General features: G+C 43.4%; 1 protein-coding gene across 1 annotated transcript in view; it reads right to left on the reverse strand.

Annotated features, from left to right (window-relative positions):
* Positions 1–19,495, reverse strand: part of LOC146811582 (serine protease 27-like) — a 119,166-nt gene that overhangs the window by 59,357 nt on the left and 40,314 nt on the right. Inside the window, exon 2 of the mRNA XM_085618559.1 lies at positions 1,597–1,623. Coding sequence (XP_085474685.1) covers positions 1,597–1,623 — 27 coding nt within the window. The remainder of the gene's footprint in view (positions 1–1,596; positions 1,624–19,495) is intronic.

The raw sequence follows: 19,495 nt of genomic DNA on the forward strand, positions 1-19,495 counted from the left end.
CTAAACGCGGGATTCTGCATTGTGCATGCGTCTACTGCATCTACGCAGTATGATGTACTATCGCTTGGAGGGAAATCTTTGCAGCAGCGCAGTTGCCCATAAAATGGCCGCTTGGAACTCACATGATAATGCGCATGCTTTGCTGAAACTAAACCATGTAAGTTTACTAAAATGCTAATGCGAAAGATTTATATAAGTAAATGGGAATAGAGTCGAGATAAGTGGTATACAGTGAAATCATTTATTTTTGATTTTAATACTCTCTTTCTTTGACCTCTCTATTAGTTCATATTTGGGCCTCCGTGTGGGACTGAAGCTTGCGTATCATGTGACCATCTTGCATATGCAGTTGTAATGACCCAGGAGCCGCGACGCAAAGCCTTGAATGTCATCCAAAAGAAAAACAGTAACATCCCATGGGAACAATCATGATTTCCTGAGAACGTAAAGGATTTTAAATAAAATTGTATAAATTGTATTGATTAACTTTTGAATACGGGTGGAAAATAAAGCATGGGAATGTAAATTAAGGGGAGGGAACATAGAACAATGAGCTTAAAGAAAAGTATTAAACTTAGCATGGTGTGATGATCATCTCCCCTTTCCTTGTCCAATCAGAGTTAGGAGTTTCGTAAATTCGATACATTTAGGGGTGGTACATGCCATTAGAAAGGTATAATAGAGGTAGTTTAGCTAGGTTATTTAACACTGAGAGACGGAGAATGCTGAGAGACCGAGATGCTGTCCGAAAATTAAGAAGATACTGAAGAAGATCCAAATCCAGACTTAGAACTTTTGCGCCAATTAGTAGAGAACATCGCAGAAGAATCGAGGAGGTACATAATAGAGAACATCGCGGAAGAATCGAGGAGGCACATAATAGAGAACATCGCGAAAGAATCGAGGAGGAAGATAGCGACAGAAAGGGGTACGGCGTTTGCCTCGTATCTTGAAGAGGTCATCTATCCTGTCCTGAATCCTGTCCTAAGCATTGGTCCCCTGATCTGTCTCAGGGGACCCTTTCCAATTCCTTGGCCAAGGGGTTGATTTCCACACCACAGCAGGTAAATATAATTCTGTGTAGTATGTCAATGTACTGCTCTCTCTTTCCTCCTACTCAGGTTCTGTCATCGTAATAATTTTGTTTAATGAGTATTCTGATTGAATTATTTTCTCTTCCTCTCCTTGTCGAGGACGATGTTCAAACTTTATTATGGTTCTTGGCTCACATGAATTTACTAGATAAACATTTTAAACTCTCCCGAGTCTGTGATTATTTAATAAAGGTTTATTATATGTAATATTTCACCTATTTAGTTAACTAAAAGGTCCATTGACCAGAGAAAAATACATTGGATCAATAGGTTTGGTAAGATATAATTAGATAAAATTCATCTTACAGGTATTAGCACAATAAATTGGCCCCAACGGTATTTACTAGCCTATTATGAATGAGTGTGTGTTTATGGGCCCAAGTGAATGTATAGTAAAGTGAGTACCTGAGGTTGGTAACCCGCTTGGTGCCTATCCTCACTACTTAAGTGCTGTGCTCACATGAGTTTGGTTGCATAGCTAAAGTAATGGAATATTCCTTACCTGAAAATGCCCAGGTGCTGTGAAACCCTAAAAATAAAGAGGAAATGGAAATTAATGCAGGTTAAATCAGGAGATGGGGTACATTTTGAATATGCAGAGCAAGTGTTATTGCTTTGGTGAGCATCACTCCCTCTCGTGTAAGGATTTATTACAAAACGTCATATCAGTGAGACAAATGTTTCTTGAGAAATTGTGTATTGATCATATAACGTGCAAAAATAATTACAATTTCCATTACCAATGAGAGGCCTACAACTGTAGACCCAATGGTTCTTCTTGTTAACGGCCAATATATCAATGATAAAAAAGTGACGTTATTTCTATCTGCTTTTACATTGCTGCTCACCAGGAGCGGCCCATGCAGGTAAGGGCAGTTGGGCAGATTTGGGGGAGGGATTCGACAGACAACCAAGAGGAAAATGTAATAAATAATTAATATTCCCTCATCGTCGGCTGTCAAAATCCCCATCTGGCCCCACCGCTCTTACCTGCACGGACCACGGCTGCTGCTCACCAGGGCTATAGCGACCTTCCAGGACAGTGGACAATCAGGGGTGATCAAGGGGGCTCCAGGCTCAGATCCTGCTTTCTGACAGCTGGATACCCCTCCCATCGAGACCTGAAACGGCAACCGTTTGGAGCACATCCCTTACCAGAGCCAGTGAGCCCCAGCCCAGTTACCTCTGTTTACATTGCTCTTGGCTGGCATGGCTGGTGGGTGAGGCACCACTGGCGCCCCAGCACAGATGTGCTGTTTACTGTGTCCACTACCTCTGGGAAAGGTGTGGCCCTTGCCTGTGCTCATCAGCCACAGGCAAACAAATGTGGGCCAAATTCACAAAGATCCTCTTTACTTGTGGCAAAGGCTCTGCAGTCATGGCCCAGCATTCATGCCGGCCATGACTGCGGAGCCTCTGCCACAAGAGCGAGGGCTGATATGCCTGCTGTAAAGCACTGGTAGTAACAGGCAAATTCATAGGCTTGTATTTTATGTGTGTTCAAATATAGGGAGACCTTATCAACTGGGAAGATTATCTTTTAACTTTATAAAAAGATACGAATAATGGAAGATGAGGTAAACTCTGCTCCTGTATTTAATTTCACTACTGAATTTCATTATTATTGAATTCTGGACTACAGATGTACAATTTAAGAATTAAGACAGTTTGATAAAATGTCAGGCTCTATTTCCTAATTTTCTTTTCCTTTTATATTGTTCTATTCACATTATTTTTGTATTTCTTTATATAACGGCTGAGGAAACAGTACTAAAGTTTATAATTAAAGACTTCTATATGGTATAATTAAAGTTGTATGCGCATGTATATAAGAATATGAGTGTATTAGAAAATACTAAGTGTACCATATTTTGTTTATATGACAGCCCTGAAGAAGCGCAGCTAGCGCGAAATACGTGTTGGCACTTTATGTGATATTCCTTTGTGAACCTTTTTGACTTCTAAAAGAAACAAGAATAAAAACATCATTGAATAAGAAGACTAATCATCTGTGGATTTTTGAATGTATTGACTATTATTATTCTCAGATGTACTTGTGTTTTATATATATATATATTTTTTTTTTTGTTCCAGGAAAATCTCCGGCACTGCTGGTCACTTCCACCACCTCGGGCCGGTGCGAGAAATGGGTGCTAGGGCCCGTTCAACATAATTCAGAAAGCATGCACCATGATACACACGAATCACACTCCAGGGTCACATTTAAAATTGTTTATTCACAACGGCAACGCGTTTTGACCTCGTGGTCTTTTTCAACTGCCATTTTGTTTGTGACCATTTTCCATACATATAGTGCACAGTGATAAACAGTGAAGACAGACATAATTTCAGAGCAGGGCATAGATATTGAAAAAAGACCTCCCTCACTTTCAAAAAGTCTTTAACATATTTTGCCTCCTGGTTTACATTACAACCTCTAATGGAAGGAATTTTCTATGTATTTGTTGAAATATACAAATGATTTTTACACTTTATTTTCCTTTTCACTATTTTCCTTTCCGGATTACCATACAACACTTCGTCTGCTTTTTAATGGTATGCAATCTCTTTTTTTAATGTGGTTATGAAAAGTTAAATGCTCACAAATTAATTGAATCCTGTTTTTTTTAAAATGTTAATTTGTACTAATCATATGTTTGGTAGGAGAATATTGACACACTGGTGTAGAATTGGGAGTTGTACGGGGATATATATATGTGTATGTGCGTGTGTGTGTGTGTCTGTGTGTGTGCTATACTTACTTATAGGGGCTTTCTGGAAGCCCTCTTCGTCCATTGGTCTCTTGTTGTGTCATTCACATATTTCTTCCACCCACTCCTGTATAAAGCATGGAGCAGTAGGTCAGCCATAGGCTAACTTCACAGTAAGGGACAGCAATATGCTCTTTTACGAGGAACACATCTGCGCACAAAGGTGCCGGGAACTGCTTCCATATCTGCTTTTTAGCCAATTTATTAACATTTTTTTAATCCCCCAACTATAAAGATTTAAAACAAAACAAGCATCAGCAAAACCAGCATGCTAGCAAACAACACCAGTCGTATTGGCTCTGCCAATGCGTGCTGCTAAAGTTTTCAGCTGACTTTAGCTGCCACAGAAGAGATCTGGATATTACTGGTGGAAGCCATGTTACCACCAGTTGCCCTCGAGTCTTTCTGGCCACCTCCTAGAACAGTAGGCTCCAGATAATTAATTTACCCACATTTACTGTGCGAGGTTTAAATTGGGGCCTAGAACTAGTTTCAATTCACACTTGAAGAATTTTTTTAAGTTGCATAATTTGAACCATTTTCTGTTGAATTTGGAAGGTTTTGGAATCTCTCAGCCCACAGTGCCTACAACTTTGTCCCACCAGACTTGACCAGCTAGTAGGACTTTGCAATTAGCCTCAGGTCGTAGACTTCTGCTAGCAACTTTATTTTTGGTGTATATAGGACGATACCTGTGGAGAGCGGCACAAAAGGATATATGCCAGATGTGGGGCACACAATGATTTATTTCACATGTGGATTTACATTCGAAACTCTGACTTGACTTGAAACACTCCTGAGCTACAAAAAGTGCAACAGTAAAATTAGGATTTCAGTCTCTACGGCCTATGACCAGCATGTCGCCTCTCCAATAATCCTCGGGGATGTGCAAAATGTGGGCAATTTCCATCTGCACAATTACATGGAAAATAATTGAAATTGCCAGAATGCAAGTCTAGCATTTAGAGCTATATTTCAACATGAAATGCGTTCTTGGTCCATTTTGGCCATGGAAACACATTTCACCTTAAAAAATGGACATGGTGCAAGTGCTGCGAACAGCAGTTGACCGCACTGTGTATTGTATTTTTACTTGAGTGGACTTGTAATTACGCCACGTGACTTAATGGCGCAATTGCAGAATTTTGCATAACAAGCTTAATGCCAGAAAGATTATGCCACCGTAATAAACATTTTGCAAGTGCTTTGTGTAAATACTTTCAGCACACATCTCCAATTTATGCATAACAACAATTTAGCCATTAGCAGATTTTTGGGCAACTACCCAGCATTAGGGATGGTGCAATAATGTAGAACATCTGACACGAATACATCAAATATATACAAAGCTTGGGAATCCTTTTCCCTTTATGATGCAAGAAGGGGAGCAATGAACGTTTTCTCTTCTTAGTTTTATACAAGAACTCGGCCCGGTCATTAAAATGTTTCATAAAAGAGCCAGACAATGCACATTTTTTATAGGAGGAGGAGATTACACGATTTGTCCAGAATCAGAGGATGTTGAGCCGAAGCCTGGGTTCTAACTTCGTCTCCTGCTTCAAGGGCAGCAGGTTGGGCCGCTAGGCCACATTTCTTCTCCACGTGTTCTTGAGTTGAGCTGTGATTAGACATGCGAGCTGAAAGTGATCCCTCAGTTGTTTATGAATTAATTAAGAGCATGCCTCATGCCTCAGCCCAAAGGGCGTTTCTTGAGCTCAGGGCCCATTAATGAGAAAGAATATTAACCTATAATTGTTTCCATTGCTCAACTGAAGGTCGCGCAAATCAGATGTAATATTTGGATTTTTTATTTCTGCTTAATGTATGTGCCTGGGCTCTATTGCCCCTGAGCAGTGGCGCAACACAAAATGATTCCCCTCTGCAGAATGGGATGAAAGGCCCCTGTGTCTTACAGATGTTCATTGATATTTGTTTGACTAGGGAAATGTGAATGGTTGGTGGCCCCTGGAGTGATTGGGGCCCCCCTGAACCACAGGGGATGCCGGTGCTGCATGACATCCCTGCTCCTGAGATGTTACATTTTTAGAGGAAGATCCACTCCCGGGAAATGGGTGTGTAACTAATCCATTCCACATTACATTCAGGGCCAGCTTTAGGGCAGCTACCCCGGGGAGCCGTATCATGGATAGAGTGCACTTTCCCTGTTTGCGCCTGGCACACCTTAAAACAGGTGCGCCATGAAAAAACAGTGATGGGCGCCCTATCACATTGAATGCGTTGCCCCCTGGGCAGCCGTGAACTCACACTGACTTGGGAGCAATGCATTCAAGTGAGAAACAGAGCGACTTTGAAGCAGCAGCTCCGTGTTTCACAGTGCAGGCGGCAACCCGCCAGCACTTTAAAAGGGGATTAGAGATCCCCTTGCAGTGAGTGACTGCACCCACCTGCAAGGAGGTGTCCTGGGATGTCCATAGGACCCCCTCTTCCCCCTCCAGCTGGCTGCTATGAGGGGACGCACTGAAAGTGCACCGCCTTTAAAGTGGCGCATTGTCAGTGCGCCTTCTGACAGCTTCTTTGTCTTTGCGTCAGTGGGTCAGAGGCTAAGGAATGCCCTCGTAGTAAAGAATTTTCCAAGAATTTTCTGGGAAGATGGGCAATTTAAAGTTGAATGGTCTCAAATATCGTGGAAGTGTACCAGGGACCTTCTCATTCTGATAGTCAACACTGCAAAGAGATTGGCAGACGAGTTACTTACACGCATCCAGGCGTTGGAAAGTAATCTCAAACAGAACAATCCCGGCTCCCAGTATAAATCAAAACTAACTGAGATCAACAACGAGATAGCCGAACACAGAGAATACTTGATGAAACAGAAAGTAGCTAAGCTCCAGAAAGACATCAAGCGCTTTGATAAGGAAAAGGTCTACCCTTATCTTAAAGCAGATTATGTCCCGCCCAACACTAATTATTCATCAGACATTGATTCGGATTCCTCAAGGAGAGGATCCTCTACCAACAGTGACTCTAGCAATGAGAATATGAGATCCAATCAGGCTAGAGGAAAGAAAGGGAGACGTGGATATAACTATTTTCCACCCACGCCATACCAGGGACCAGCTTTCTGGCAGTACCCTATGTACCCACAGGGCCCCCCTCAGTTTGGCCCTCAAGGTCTACCTCAATTTGCACCTCAGGGTATGATCCAGCCCTCACCTTTTTTAGGCAGAGGTTGGGGCAGAGGGCGAGGGCGAAGAAGAGGGGCACCACAAGAGAAAAGAGTACAATGGGAGGAACCACCACAACGGGGAGTGGAAACCAGGAGTCACACCAGGAAACAAACTTAGTTGTCAATTTGTCGTCCAGACAGTTGACAGCCATAGAGGACAACGTCCTGCAGAAAGGACTTGGTTTTGTCCCTACCCCTAAGGTTGACCCCTTCAACCAGATTTGCGAATTACACCAATTCTTCCGCAAGATCCGGTTGAGATTTTTCTTTGAGGGTAAAGACGACATATCAGACAATGACTCAGGTTTACGTAACCCTTCCACCTTCACTCCCCACTCAGGGATGATACCAAACGAAGTACTCACCTATGAACAGGCAGTACTTAAAGATATAAAATCCATTCCTATACAGAAGCAATTCAATAACCTCAGCAGAGCAGAGAGGCTCGCTATTACAACATTGGCGGACGATCCATCTATCACCATCAAACAGGCTGACAAAGGTGGGGCCACTGTTATAATGGCAACGACTGATTATGACAACGAATGTCTGCGCCAATTGGGAAACAGAAAGTACTATACACAGATCCCAAACAACCCCACTTCACGTCTCAAAACTACCATTACTGGGTTGGTTGACTCCGCTGAGAGCAATGGCTGGTTAAGCGAGAAGGAGGCTTCCTTCTTGATCCAAAAAGAACCTAAGACCCCCTACTTCTATATTCTACCCAAGATTCATAAGGGGGTCACACCAGTACCTGGACGCCCCATAGTATCGGGCATTGACTCAATTCTAGAACCGTTGTCTAAGTTCTGCGATCACTTTTTGCAACCATTAGTGAAACGCACACCCTCTTACATACAGGACACGACAGATGTTCTACGTTTATTGGATCAGACAGATGACATCAACAACATCAACTTCCTCATCACTCTAGACGTGGAAGCTTTGTATACTAATATTCCACAAAGAGCAACTCTCGAAGTGATCGAGGAGGTACTTGGAGGTGAACCTTGGCAATCACCGACTCCAGCATCCTTCATCATTGAATGCGCCACCATAGCCTTAACAGAAAATTTCTTCGAGTTTAAAGGCCAATTGTTCCACCAGACTCAAGGTACTTCCATGGGGAGTACCTTTGCTCCGAGTCTAGCCTGTTTGTATATGGCTTGGTTTGAGGGGTTATACATCTTTTGTGAGACGAATCCATACCGTCACAACATTCTACTATGGAGACGTTTCATAGACGATATTTTGATTTTTTGGTCCGGTGACTCTGGGAGCTATGAAGCATTCTACACATGGCTCAACCAGCTGAACCCTCACCTCAACTTTACCATCACAGTGTCCCCCTCACAGATCGCATTCCTCGACTTAACTATTATGTTGAGCAAGGGTATTCTTTCCACAACTCTTTACAAAAAGAGCACTGATCGTAATAGCCTGCTACACTTTACAAGTCACCAGCCGAGAGCTCTCAAGGAGAACCTACCCTTCGGTCAGTTTCTAAGATTACGACGGAACTGCAGCACCATTGATACTTTCAAGAGCGAGGCCGAAATTCTTTCTAATAAATTAAGAGAGAGACAATACCCGCTGAAAAGTATTACTAAGTCCAAAAAACGGGCACGAAATAACAACAGAGAAGCCCTTCTAGAACCCAGAGAGAACACCACCTCTGTGTCTGACACCCTTACCTGCGTGACAACCTTCTCACCCAACACCAACCAGGTAGTGAAGGTCCTTAAAAAACACTGGAATATCCTTAATACTGGGCAAATGAATCTCGAACCACCAAGATTTGCATACAGACGCACTAAAAACATTAAAGACTTGGTAATACAAACCAGACCGAGACCCAAAACCAAATTAACACAGAACACACTCTGGCAACTGCCTGCAGTGAAGGGACATTTCCCATGTGGTATGTGCACTGCTTGTACATTCACATCTGTACACAAAATCATCACCCTTAACACTACTTTTACTTGGGAACTGAGGTCACATACTAACTGTAATACTAGTAATTGCATTTATCTCCTTACATGTCCCTGTGATCTGTACTACGTGGGGATGACGACCAGACCAATCAAGTTGCGAATCTCTGAACATCGCAGCAATTTTCGGTGTAAAAAACAGAACACCAAAATTAGTGCCCACTTCTTCGAGAAACAACATTCCCCAGACTCTGTCAAATGGCTGGTTCTAGAAACCCACCCTCAATTGTCACAGCACAGTCTTTTTAAGAAGGAACAAAGATGGATACACCGTCTGTCTTCTCATGTCACTGGGCTTAACGATGATATCCCCTGGGGAGCCCTGAAGCTATAACGTGACATACTCCTTACAACTGGTCCACAGTTTTTTCTCACGTTCTGTATGCATTAATATTTGAGTATGAGTTCCAGTATACACCAAGGCTCACACTTCAATACACAACCCTTTGATATATTCTATCAAGGCTTACTTGGCACCTTGCCTATACTTTGTACCCAATTGTTACTAAAACTTTATTGACACCTTGCTTCCCAAGCCAAGATGGCTGACGATATTGTCCTTCTTTGCTCTTTACAAATTCACTCACTATTTTAGAGATCGACTTATTTGAAGCATTCTGTCCATTTTATAACATATCATACACTGCGCACACACACAGTGCTCATACGGTTACCCAGCCCGTTATTATAGAATTCTAGTCACTCGCGCGAATCGCGATCACGTGACCCCGTCACATGACGTGACCGGAAGTATTTAATCGATAGCGAGCGCTTAGGTCTCCACCTCCCAGACTCGGTGGACCGGGTAGGTCATAGCGCAGAGCGTATGCGGGGCAGATGTAAGTACGCACACGAAACCCTTGTTTCTTTTCTCTCTTTCTAATTAGTAACCACTCGTCCTGTTCCCTAAGCGCTTCGATTACACTAGCGAGGCACGCACTAGCTTGTTACCCTAACTGTTGGCTGTCAGCAGCTTTATTACAATAGCGAGGCACGCATCAGCATGTTATCTTAACCGCTGCCACTTGGCTATCAGCAACGGGTGCTACAACTAGGCTCTGGCCAAAATTCACTTTTTGCTTACTACTAATTCACTCTAACTCAGGAGCGCTTTAAGCATCATTGCTATAGGAGTGGGACCTCATTGTTCTAGTTACTATAACATCTTCATTAACAGTTAGTTTCTAGCATCATGTTATTTCTTCCACTCTGACATCCTCGCACATCATTTGGGAACGCAGTCTGTCCATGGGGCTAATCAACCAGCGTATTCCTGTTTTTCTGCTAAGTTTCTAAGCGCTTTATGTCCCCACATGTGCCAACTGTGATTACTGCATTATGTAAGGCCATTGTTACTCCTTAGTTTAGACCTACTTTTAGAGGTCCTTCGCCGCACGCTGAGTCCACCCAGAACTGTTGTGGCATGCAGTCCTACTGATTAGGGTGAGTCCAATGTTGGTTTCTGCAACCTTGATTGTTTTTATTTGTTCCACATAGGTGTTTAGCCACTTTAGTTCACCATGTTGGTACACCACTTTTTATGAGCAGCTGTTGACGCTCGAGCACCAGCAGTCACCACTGTTACATTTTTAACCAAGTTGGAGAATGAATCACTTTGTAAGCCTTTTTGTTTGTTTTATAATCCCTGTTACCTGTGGCTTTGTGTCCCCACACTGACCAATTTAATGTACTGTTTTTTCTGCAGGTAGCACCAGACCTCAACAGGTATTTTAGGATTAAGTTTGTTGTTCACTTGACCAACTATGATTAGGAGACCACTATACTTTAGATAGTCCCCTATTACCATTGTAGATATATATATAAGATTTTTGATAGGTCCTGACGAATCGCGAGCGCACGTGCTCACTGCGAGAAACATGTTGACCACCAATTCCATGCACTACAATTATAGACATTATACTCTACTCAGTGCTACACACACCTTTTTAACCAGGGAAGGAGACCATTAAAATAAATAGTTTGTTCACACTGGTACTTTCGACCCTGTTTTAATTCACTTTTATATCTACAACACTTAGGCCCACACACCCGCACTTCACCTGACGGCTGTTGGATTAAAAGAACTCCGATAAAGTGCCCCTTTTTAGGGAGCCCGTTAGGCATTGCACCGCCGGCCCGACGAGGAGCAGCCCAGATGATGAAGCATGACACCTGAAAGGGTGTGTGAGGGCATTACAATCCAACAAAAGGATTACCCACTTTACACATAGTATCCATGTAGTCCTTCCAGGCTTAATTCACTGATTCATCTCCACTTCTTTCCTCTCCTTGAGGAACTACTGGTAGTCTTCGTTCTTATAACTTCATTGCCGGGGCACCTTACCAGTTTGGACCTCCCACTCACTCTTTGTGAGCGGAAAAAGCCCCCCCGATCCCTCTCCTTTGGTACCTATGTTCTGCACGGCTTAAACCCCCGTGGGATCCTCTTTTAGGTGGGTGAGATTTGTTCTATCCCCCAACTTACCTATATTTTCTCCTTTCCCTTGGGAAAGCAGCACTGTTACCCATATTGTAACGGTTTTTACACCCCCTCCTCTCACTCCACCCTTCCATCCATGGAGGGACAGGGCTTGAGTTACGGGGACGATCAAGCAGCAGAAATCCTACGGACCCCCTCCATTCTGGGTCTCGACCAAGAACTGGCCACTGGCAGCCAATCAGCTGAATGGCAAACACTCTCGGATATGAAAAGGGAATGGGTACGCATAACATTACATGGTGCCCTCATGACAGAGTACTTCAGGGCCAATATCTCTCCAAATGGCCTCGTAGTAAAGAATTTTCCAAGAATTTTCTGGGAAGATGGGCAATTTAAAGTTGAATGGTCTCAAATATCGTGGAAGTGTACCAGGGACCTTCTCATTCTGATAGTCAACACTGCAAAGAGATTGGCAGACGAGTTACTTACACGCATCCAGGCGTTGGAAAGTAATCTCAAACAGAACAATCCCGGCTCCCAGTATAAATCAAAACTAACTGAGATCAACAACGAGATAGCCGAACACAGAGAATACTTGATGAAACAGAAAGTAGCTAAGCTCCAGAAAGACATCAAGCGCTTTGATAAGGAAAAGGTCTACCCTTATCTTAAAGCAGATTATGTCCCGCCCAACACTAATTATTCATCAGACATTGATTCGGATTCCTCAAGGAGAGGATCCTCTACCAACAGTGACTCTAGCAATGAGAATATGAGATCCAATCAGGCTAGAGGAAAGAAAGGGAGACGTGGATATAACTATTTTCCACCCACGCCATACCAGGGACCAGCTTTCTGGCAGTACCCTATGTACCCACAGGGCCCCCCTCAGTTTGGCCCTCAAGGTCTACCTCAATTTGCACCTCAGGGTATGATCCAGCCCTCACCTTTTTTAGGCAGAGGTTGGGGCAGAGGGCGAGGGCGAAGAAGAGGGGCACCACAAGAGAAAAGAGTACAATGGGAGGAACCACCACAACGGGGAGTGGAAACCAGGAGTCACACCAGGAAACAAACTTAGTTGTCAATTTGTCGTCCAGACAGTTGACAGCCATAGAGGACAACGTCCTGCAGAAAGGACTTGGTTTTGTCCCTACCCCTAAGGTTGACCCCTTCAACCAGATTTGCGAATTACACCAATTCTTCCGCAAGATCCGGTTGAGATTTTTCTTTGAGGGTAAAGACGACATATCAGACAATGACTCAGGTTTACGTAACCCTTCCACCTTCACTCCCCACTCAGGGATGATACCAAACGAAGTACTCACCTATGAACAGGCAGTACTTAAAGATATAAAATCCATTCCTATACAGAAGCAATTCAATAACCTCAGCAGAGCAGAGAGGCTCGCTATTACAACATTGGCGGACGATCCATCTATCACCATCAAACAGGCTGACAAAGGTGGGGCCACTGTTATAATGGCAACGACTGATTATGACAACGAATGTCTGCGCCAATTGGGAAACAGAAAGTACTATACACAGATCCCAAACAACCCCACTTCACGTCTCAAAACTACCATTACTGGGTTGGTTGACTCCGCTGAGAGCAATGGCTGGTTAAGCGAGAAGGAGGCTTCCTTCTTGATCCAAAAAGAACCTAAGACCCCCTACTTCTATATTCTACCCAAGATTCATAAGGGGGTCACACCAGTACCTGGACGCCCCATAGTATCGGGCATTGACTCAATTCTAGAACCGTTGTCTAAGTTCTGCGATCACTTTTTGCAACCATTAGTGAAACGCACACCCTCTTACATACAGGACACGACAGATGTTCTACGTTTATTGGATCAGACAGATGACATCAACAACATCAACTTCCTCATCACTCTAGACGTGGAAGCTTTGTATACTAATATTCCACAAAGAGCAACTCTCGAAGTGATCGAGGAGGTACTTGGAGGTGAACCTTGGCAATCACCGACTCCAGCATCCTTCATCATTGAATGCGCCACCATAGCCTTAACAGAAAATTTCTTCGAGTTTAAAGGCCAATTGTTCCACCAGACTCAAGGTACTTCCATGGGGAGTACCTTTGCTCCGAGTCTAGCCTGTTTGTATATGGCTTGGTTTGAGGGGTTATACATCTTTTGTGAGACGAATCCATACCGTCACAACATTCTACTATGGAGACGTTTCATAGACGATATTTTGATTTTTTGGTCCGGTGACTCTGGGAGCTACGAAGCATTCTACACATGGCTCAACCAGCTGAACCCTCACCTCAACTTTACCATCACAGTGTCCCCCTCACAGATCGCATTCCTCGACTTAACTATTATGTTGAGCGAGGGTATTCTTTCCACAACTCTTTACAAAAAGAGCACTGATCGTAATAGCCTGCTACACTTTACAAGTCACCACCCGAGAGCTCTCAAGGAGAACCTACCCTTCGGTCAGTTTCTAAGATTACGACGGAACTGCAGCACCATTGATACTTTCAAGAGCGAGGCCGAAATTCTTTCTAATAAATTAAGAGAGAGACAATACCCGCTGAAAAGTATTACTAAGTCCAAAAAACGGGCACGAAATAACAACAGAGAAGCCCTTCTAGAACCCAGAGAGAACACCACCTCTGTGTCTGACACCCTTACCTGCGTGACAACCTTCTCACCCAACACCAACCAGGTAGTGAAGGTCCTTAAAAAACACTGGAATATCCTTAATACTGGGCAAATGAATCTCGAACCACCAAGATTTGCATACAGACGCACTAAAAACATTAAAGACTTGGTAATACAAACCAGACCGAGACCCAAAACCAAATTAACACAGAACACACTCTGGCAACTGCCTGCAGTGAAGGGACATTTCCCATGTGGTATGTGCACTGCTTGTACATTCACATCTGTACACAAAATCATCACCCTTAACACTACTTTTACTTGGGAACTGAGGTCACATACTAACTGTAATACTAGTAATTGCATTTATCTCCTTACATGTCCCTGTGATCTGTACTACGTGGGGATGACGACCAGACCAATCAAGTTGCGAATCTCTGAACATCGCAGCAATTTTCGGTGTAAAAAACAGAACACCAAAATTAGTGCCCACTTCTTCGAGAAACAACATTCCCCAGACTCTGTCAAATGGCTGGTTCTAGAAACCCACCCTCAATTGTCACAGCACAGTCTTTTTAAGAAGGAACAAAGATGGATACACCGTCTGTCTTCTCATGTCACTGGGCTTAACGATGATATCCCCTGGGGAGCCCTGAAGCTATAACGTGACATACTCCTTACAACTGGTCCACAGTTTTTTCTCACGTTCTGTATGCATTAATATTTGAGTATGAGTTCCAGTATACACCAAGGCTCACACTTCAATACACAACCCTTTGATATATTCTATCAAGGCTTACTTGGCACCTTGCCTATACTTTGTACCCAATTGTTACTAAAACTTTATTGACACCTTGCTTCCCAAGCCAAGATGGCTGACGATATTATCCTTCTTTGCTCTTTACAAATTCACTCACTATTTTAGAGATCGACTTATTTGAAGCATTCTGTCCATTTTATAACATATCATACACTGCGCACACACACAGTGCTCATACGGTTACCCAGCCCGTTATTATAGAATTCTAGTCACTCGCGCGAATCGCGATCACGTGACCCCGTCACATGACGTGACCGGAAGTATTTAATCGATAGCGAGCGCTTAGGTCTCCACCTCCCAGACTCGGTGGACCGGGTAGGTCATAGCGCAGAGCGTATGCGGGGCAGATGTAAGTACGCACACGAAACCCTTGTTTCTTTTCTCTCTTTCTAATTAGTAACCACTCGTCCTGTTCCCTAAGCGCTTCGATTACACTAGCGAGGCACGCACTAGCTTGTTACCCTAACTGTTGGCTGTCAGCAGCTTTATTACAATAGCGAGGCATGCATCAGCATGTTATCTTAACCGCTGCCACTTGGCTATCAGCAACGGGTGCTACAACTAGGCTCTGGCCAAAATTCACTTTTTGCTTACTACTAATTCACTCTAACTCAGGAGCGCTTTAAGCATCATTGCTATAGGAGTGGGACCTCATTGTTCTAGTTACTATAACATCTTCATTAACAGTTAGTTTCTAGCATCATGTTATTTCTTCCACTCTGACATCCTCGCACATCATTTGGGAACGCAGTCTGTCCATGGGGCTAATCAACCAGCGTATTCCTGTTTTTCTGCTAAGTTTCTAAGCGCTTTATGTCCCCACATGTGCCAACTGTGATTACTGCATTATGTAAGGCCATTGTTACTCCTTAGTTTAGACCTACTTTTAGAGGTCCTTCGCCGCACGCTGAGTCCACCCAGAACTGTTGTGGCATGCAGTCCTACTGATTAGGGTGAGTCCAATGTTGGTTTCTGCAACCTTGATTGTTTTTATTTGTTCCACATAGGTGTTTAGCCACTTTAGTTCACCATGTTGGTACACCACTTTTTATGAGCAGCTGTTGACGCTCGAGCACCAGCAGTCACCACTGTTACATTTTTAACCAAGTTGGAGAATGAATCACTTTGTAAGCCTTTTTGTTTGTTTTATAATCCCTGTTACCTGTGGCTTTGTGTCCCCACACTGACCAATTTAATGTACTGTTTTTTCTGCAGGTAGCACCAGACCTCAACAGGTATTTTAGGATTAAGTTTGTTGTTCACTTGACCAACTATGATTAGGAGACCACTATACTTTAGATAGTCCCCTATTACCATTGTAGATATATATATAAGATTTTTGATAGGTCCTGACGAATCGCGAGCGCACGTGCTCACTGCGAGAAACATGTTGACCACCAATTCCATGCACTACAATTAGAGACATTATACTCTACTCAGTGCTACACACACCTTTTTAACCAGGGAAGGAGACCATTAAAATAAATAGTTTGTTCACACTGGTACTTTCGACCCTGTTTTAATTCACTTTTATATCTACAACACTTAGGCCCACACACCCGCACTTCACCTGACGGCTGTTGGATTAAAAGAACTCCGATAAAGTGCCCCTTTTTAGGGAGCCCGTTAGGCATTGCACCGCCGGCCCGACGAGGAGCAGCCCAGATGATGAAGCATGACACCTGAAAGGGTGTGTGAGGGCATTACAATCCAACAAAAGGATTACCCACTTTACACATAGTATCCATGTAGTCCTTCCAGGCTTAATTCACTGATTCATCTCCACTTCTTTCCTCTCCTTGAGGAACTACTGGTAGTCTTCGTTCTTATAACCTCATTTGCATGGAGCCACGTCCCCATGCATTTGAGCAATGCCCTCTTTAGGAAACGCTGGCAGTGTATGTGCGACAGTGCTATTAGTATTACGGAAGGGAATGCACATTCGTCTGTGGCCCTTTCTATAACACCAAAGTGGCCTGGGCGCTTAAAGCGAGCTCTAAGGCGCGTTGCGTCCCAAGGGCACTGCCATAAAATGGGCCCTGGTGCTGACTTTGGTGGTCGCTATGTTTAGAAATAACTACTATGTTTAAAAGCCCATGCTGCAGAGTTCCTTGCGCTTGCAGAAGATTTCAGGCAACAATAAAAATGTCAAGATAACGCTGGTGAATAATGTACCTGCTGGAGAGAGATAGGAGTTTTATCTAGTGGCAGTCTTGACCCCTCATGAAGTAGCAGAGAACATTTACTAAGCAAATCACAGAACTGTATTTTACGTGGATAGCTTGGGTTACTGCTTTTGTCACAGAGATCCTTTTGTGAATTGCAGTTCACAAGTTAGAATCCTAAAATAGCACAGTGACCGATGAACTGTCATCAAAGAACTGCATGCTAACTGCATAGTATAGGTTAGGACCTTATGTTTTTTTTCCCCAGTCCGTCATTATCTATTCCTAATAGTCAACCACAACCAGCACTTTAAAAACAAAAGAAACGTATGTGAAAGAGGGGCTATGAGGAAATGAGGGGCACTGGTGGAGGGCGGTAGTGAGGGAATCTGTGGAGAAGGAGGTCATGGGGGTGTCTCCAAAACAAAACGTCACAATGGACGCTACCAGCGCCAAAGCCGACCCTAAGTACATTTAGAGTGTATTCATAAACATAGGATTTCTCCGTCATTCCTGATCACAGACCGTGTAAATGGAGCCGTCTTAAAAGTCTTGCCAACCTGGGAAAGCTGACCTCTTTGTGTCTGGGTGGAACTGAGAAACCTTGTTCTGTGAGATGCGTACGAATTCCATCCAGTGCAGAATTACTGGCGGAAGAGAAAAGGCAGCAGAATGTGAGTACTTCGGTGTATTTCTGATTTCTGATAATTGAAGCAGATTTCTGAGACTTCGATCAAAAATCCTCAAATATATGAAAGAATTTGGTGGTGACTTCCATGGAAAACTGTAGATATAATAGCTGACATTTGAGAAACACTAACTTCTCACAAAAAGTTGACATTTTGCAGAAGCATAGCTAGTTTCAGGGAGAGTTTTTACCACCAACATATACGCAGGTGACAAATGGCACCTTACCGTATGTCAGTCTTCCTCGGCCTGGCCAATTTCACAGCAGCACTGTGATTAGAGGTGGGCGAGCCAACACTTTAATAAGAATCAAAAGGAGAGGGAGGAAAGGTACTGGAGCCAGTTCACTTCCCCTGGTGTATATGTTTTAAAAAAGAGAACTAGCTCTGGAGTGGGTGCTCCTGGCGTATGTTTGTTTTGGAAAGCAAACACATTATGTTTATAGTAAGACCCTCACTCACCAACCTAGACATGCTTCATCATCGGGCCCCAATCAAGACACCGAATGCACCTTGGTTGCGCTACGATGCCTGGATACAGCGGAGCTGGTATTGTGCCGTGAGAGTGCTGTGAAAGGAAGTGAGTGAATGTTAAAAAAGCTGTCCAAAGGGTCCCTGGGATAAAAAATGACAATTTTAATAAGGGGGCCCTCGGCAGTTAATAAAAAGGGGAGTCGAATATTTAAGGATATCTTAAGGTAACTCCAATATCCTAGTCGGTCAACATGTTTCAGCCATGCTCTCTTAGTTGTATGGCTTTCTTCAGGACCTATGTGTAGTGCAAAGTGAGTGGTCTAAAAACGTGTTAGTAAAAGACCATATATGTGACACATGCACTAAGGTGTGATATTTGATAGAGGAGAATTTTCTCTAGTGGCGCTTTCCTGTGGAGAAGGAAAAGACAAACAAACATACAGGGAAACATTTAACATACTGGTATAGTTGTTTCAGGAGCGGAGTGTCCGTGCTCTTATGCGGTCAAAGGCACAGTGAGGACGGGGTGTGGCGTAATTAGTTATAATAGACGCCTGGTAATTTTTGCAGTACCGAGTGGTAATCAGGATGTGCATAATGTGGTGCATCGTGTAACTTAAAAACGAAAAATGAAAAGAGCAAGTGGCAGTGTTAAAGCATACCCTCCTTAGGATGTCCCCACTTACTTCATCAAGGTCTAGGACCCTTCTCAGTACTGCTTCAGCCGCCATGTAGCTCTGTGGTAGAATGAGTGGAGCTGGGCGGTGGTTTAAATACTCTTCTGGTTCCAACAGGTGTCAGCGAGTTCAGTTAATTGGGATCCGCTGTGACTGGTTAATGGGTTTCAGGTGCTGGTTTAGGCTGTCTTCTGATGAGTTTGCAGGAGAGAATAGGCATAGAGAAAAGACACGCCCCTGTGGGAGTGTCGAGTTCTTGTGTGTGCAGAAAAAATAAAATAAACTAAGCTAAAGTTTAACTCATGAAAGACCCAGAGGCTAAATTCAGCAGGTGTTGTCATTCTCAATTCAAGTGTGCCTACTAATTGTGGCTTAAAAAAAATCGGAGAATGTTTCGTGTTAATTTGGAACATATCACAAAAGAGAAGAAAGGTTGAGTGTAGTGTAGACATACACTTGGATTCGCACTGTCGTGTGAAAAATGGATGTTTCGTTTATTAGGTCAAGTGGTGCTCTTGACACTAAGGTGGTTATGTAATTTCTCATTTTGGGGTGGC

The sequence above is a fragment of the Triturus cristatus genome, chromosome 7, assembly GCF_964204655.1.
Source record: "Triturus cristatus chromosome 7, aTriCri1.1, whole genome shotgun sequence".
NCBI classification, from domain to species: domain Eukaryota; kingdom Metazoa; phylum Chordata; class Amphibia; order Caudata; family Salamandridae; genus Triturus; species Triturus cristatus.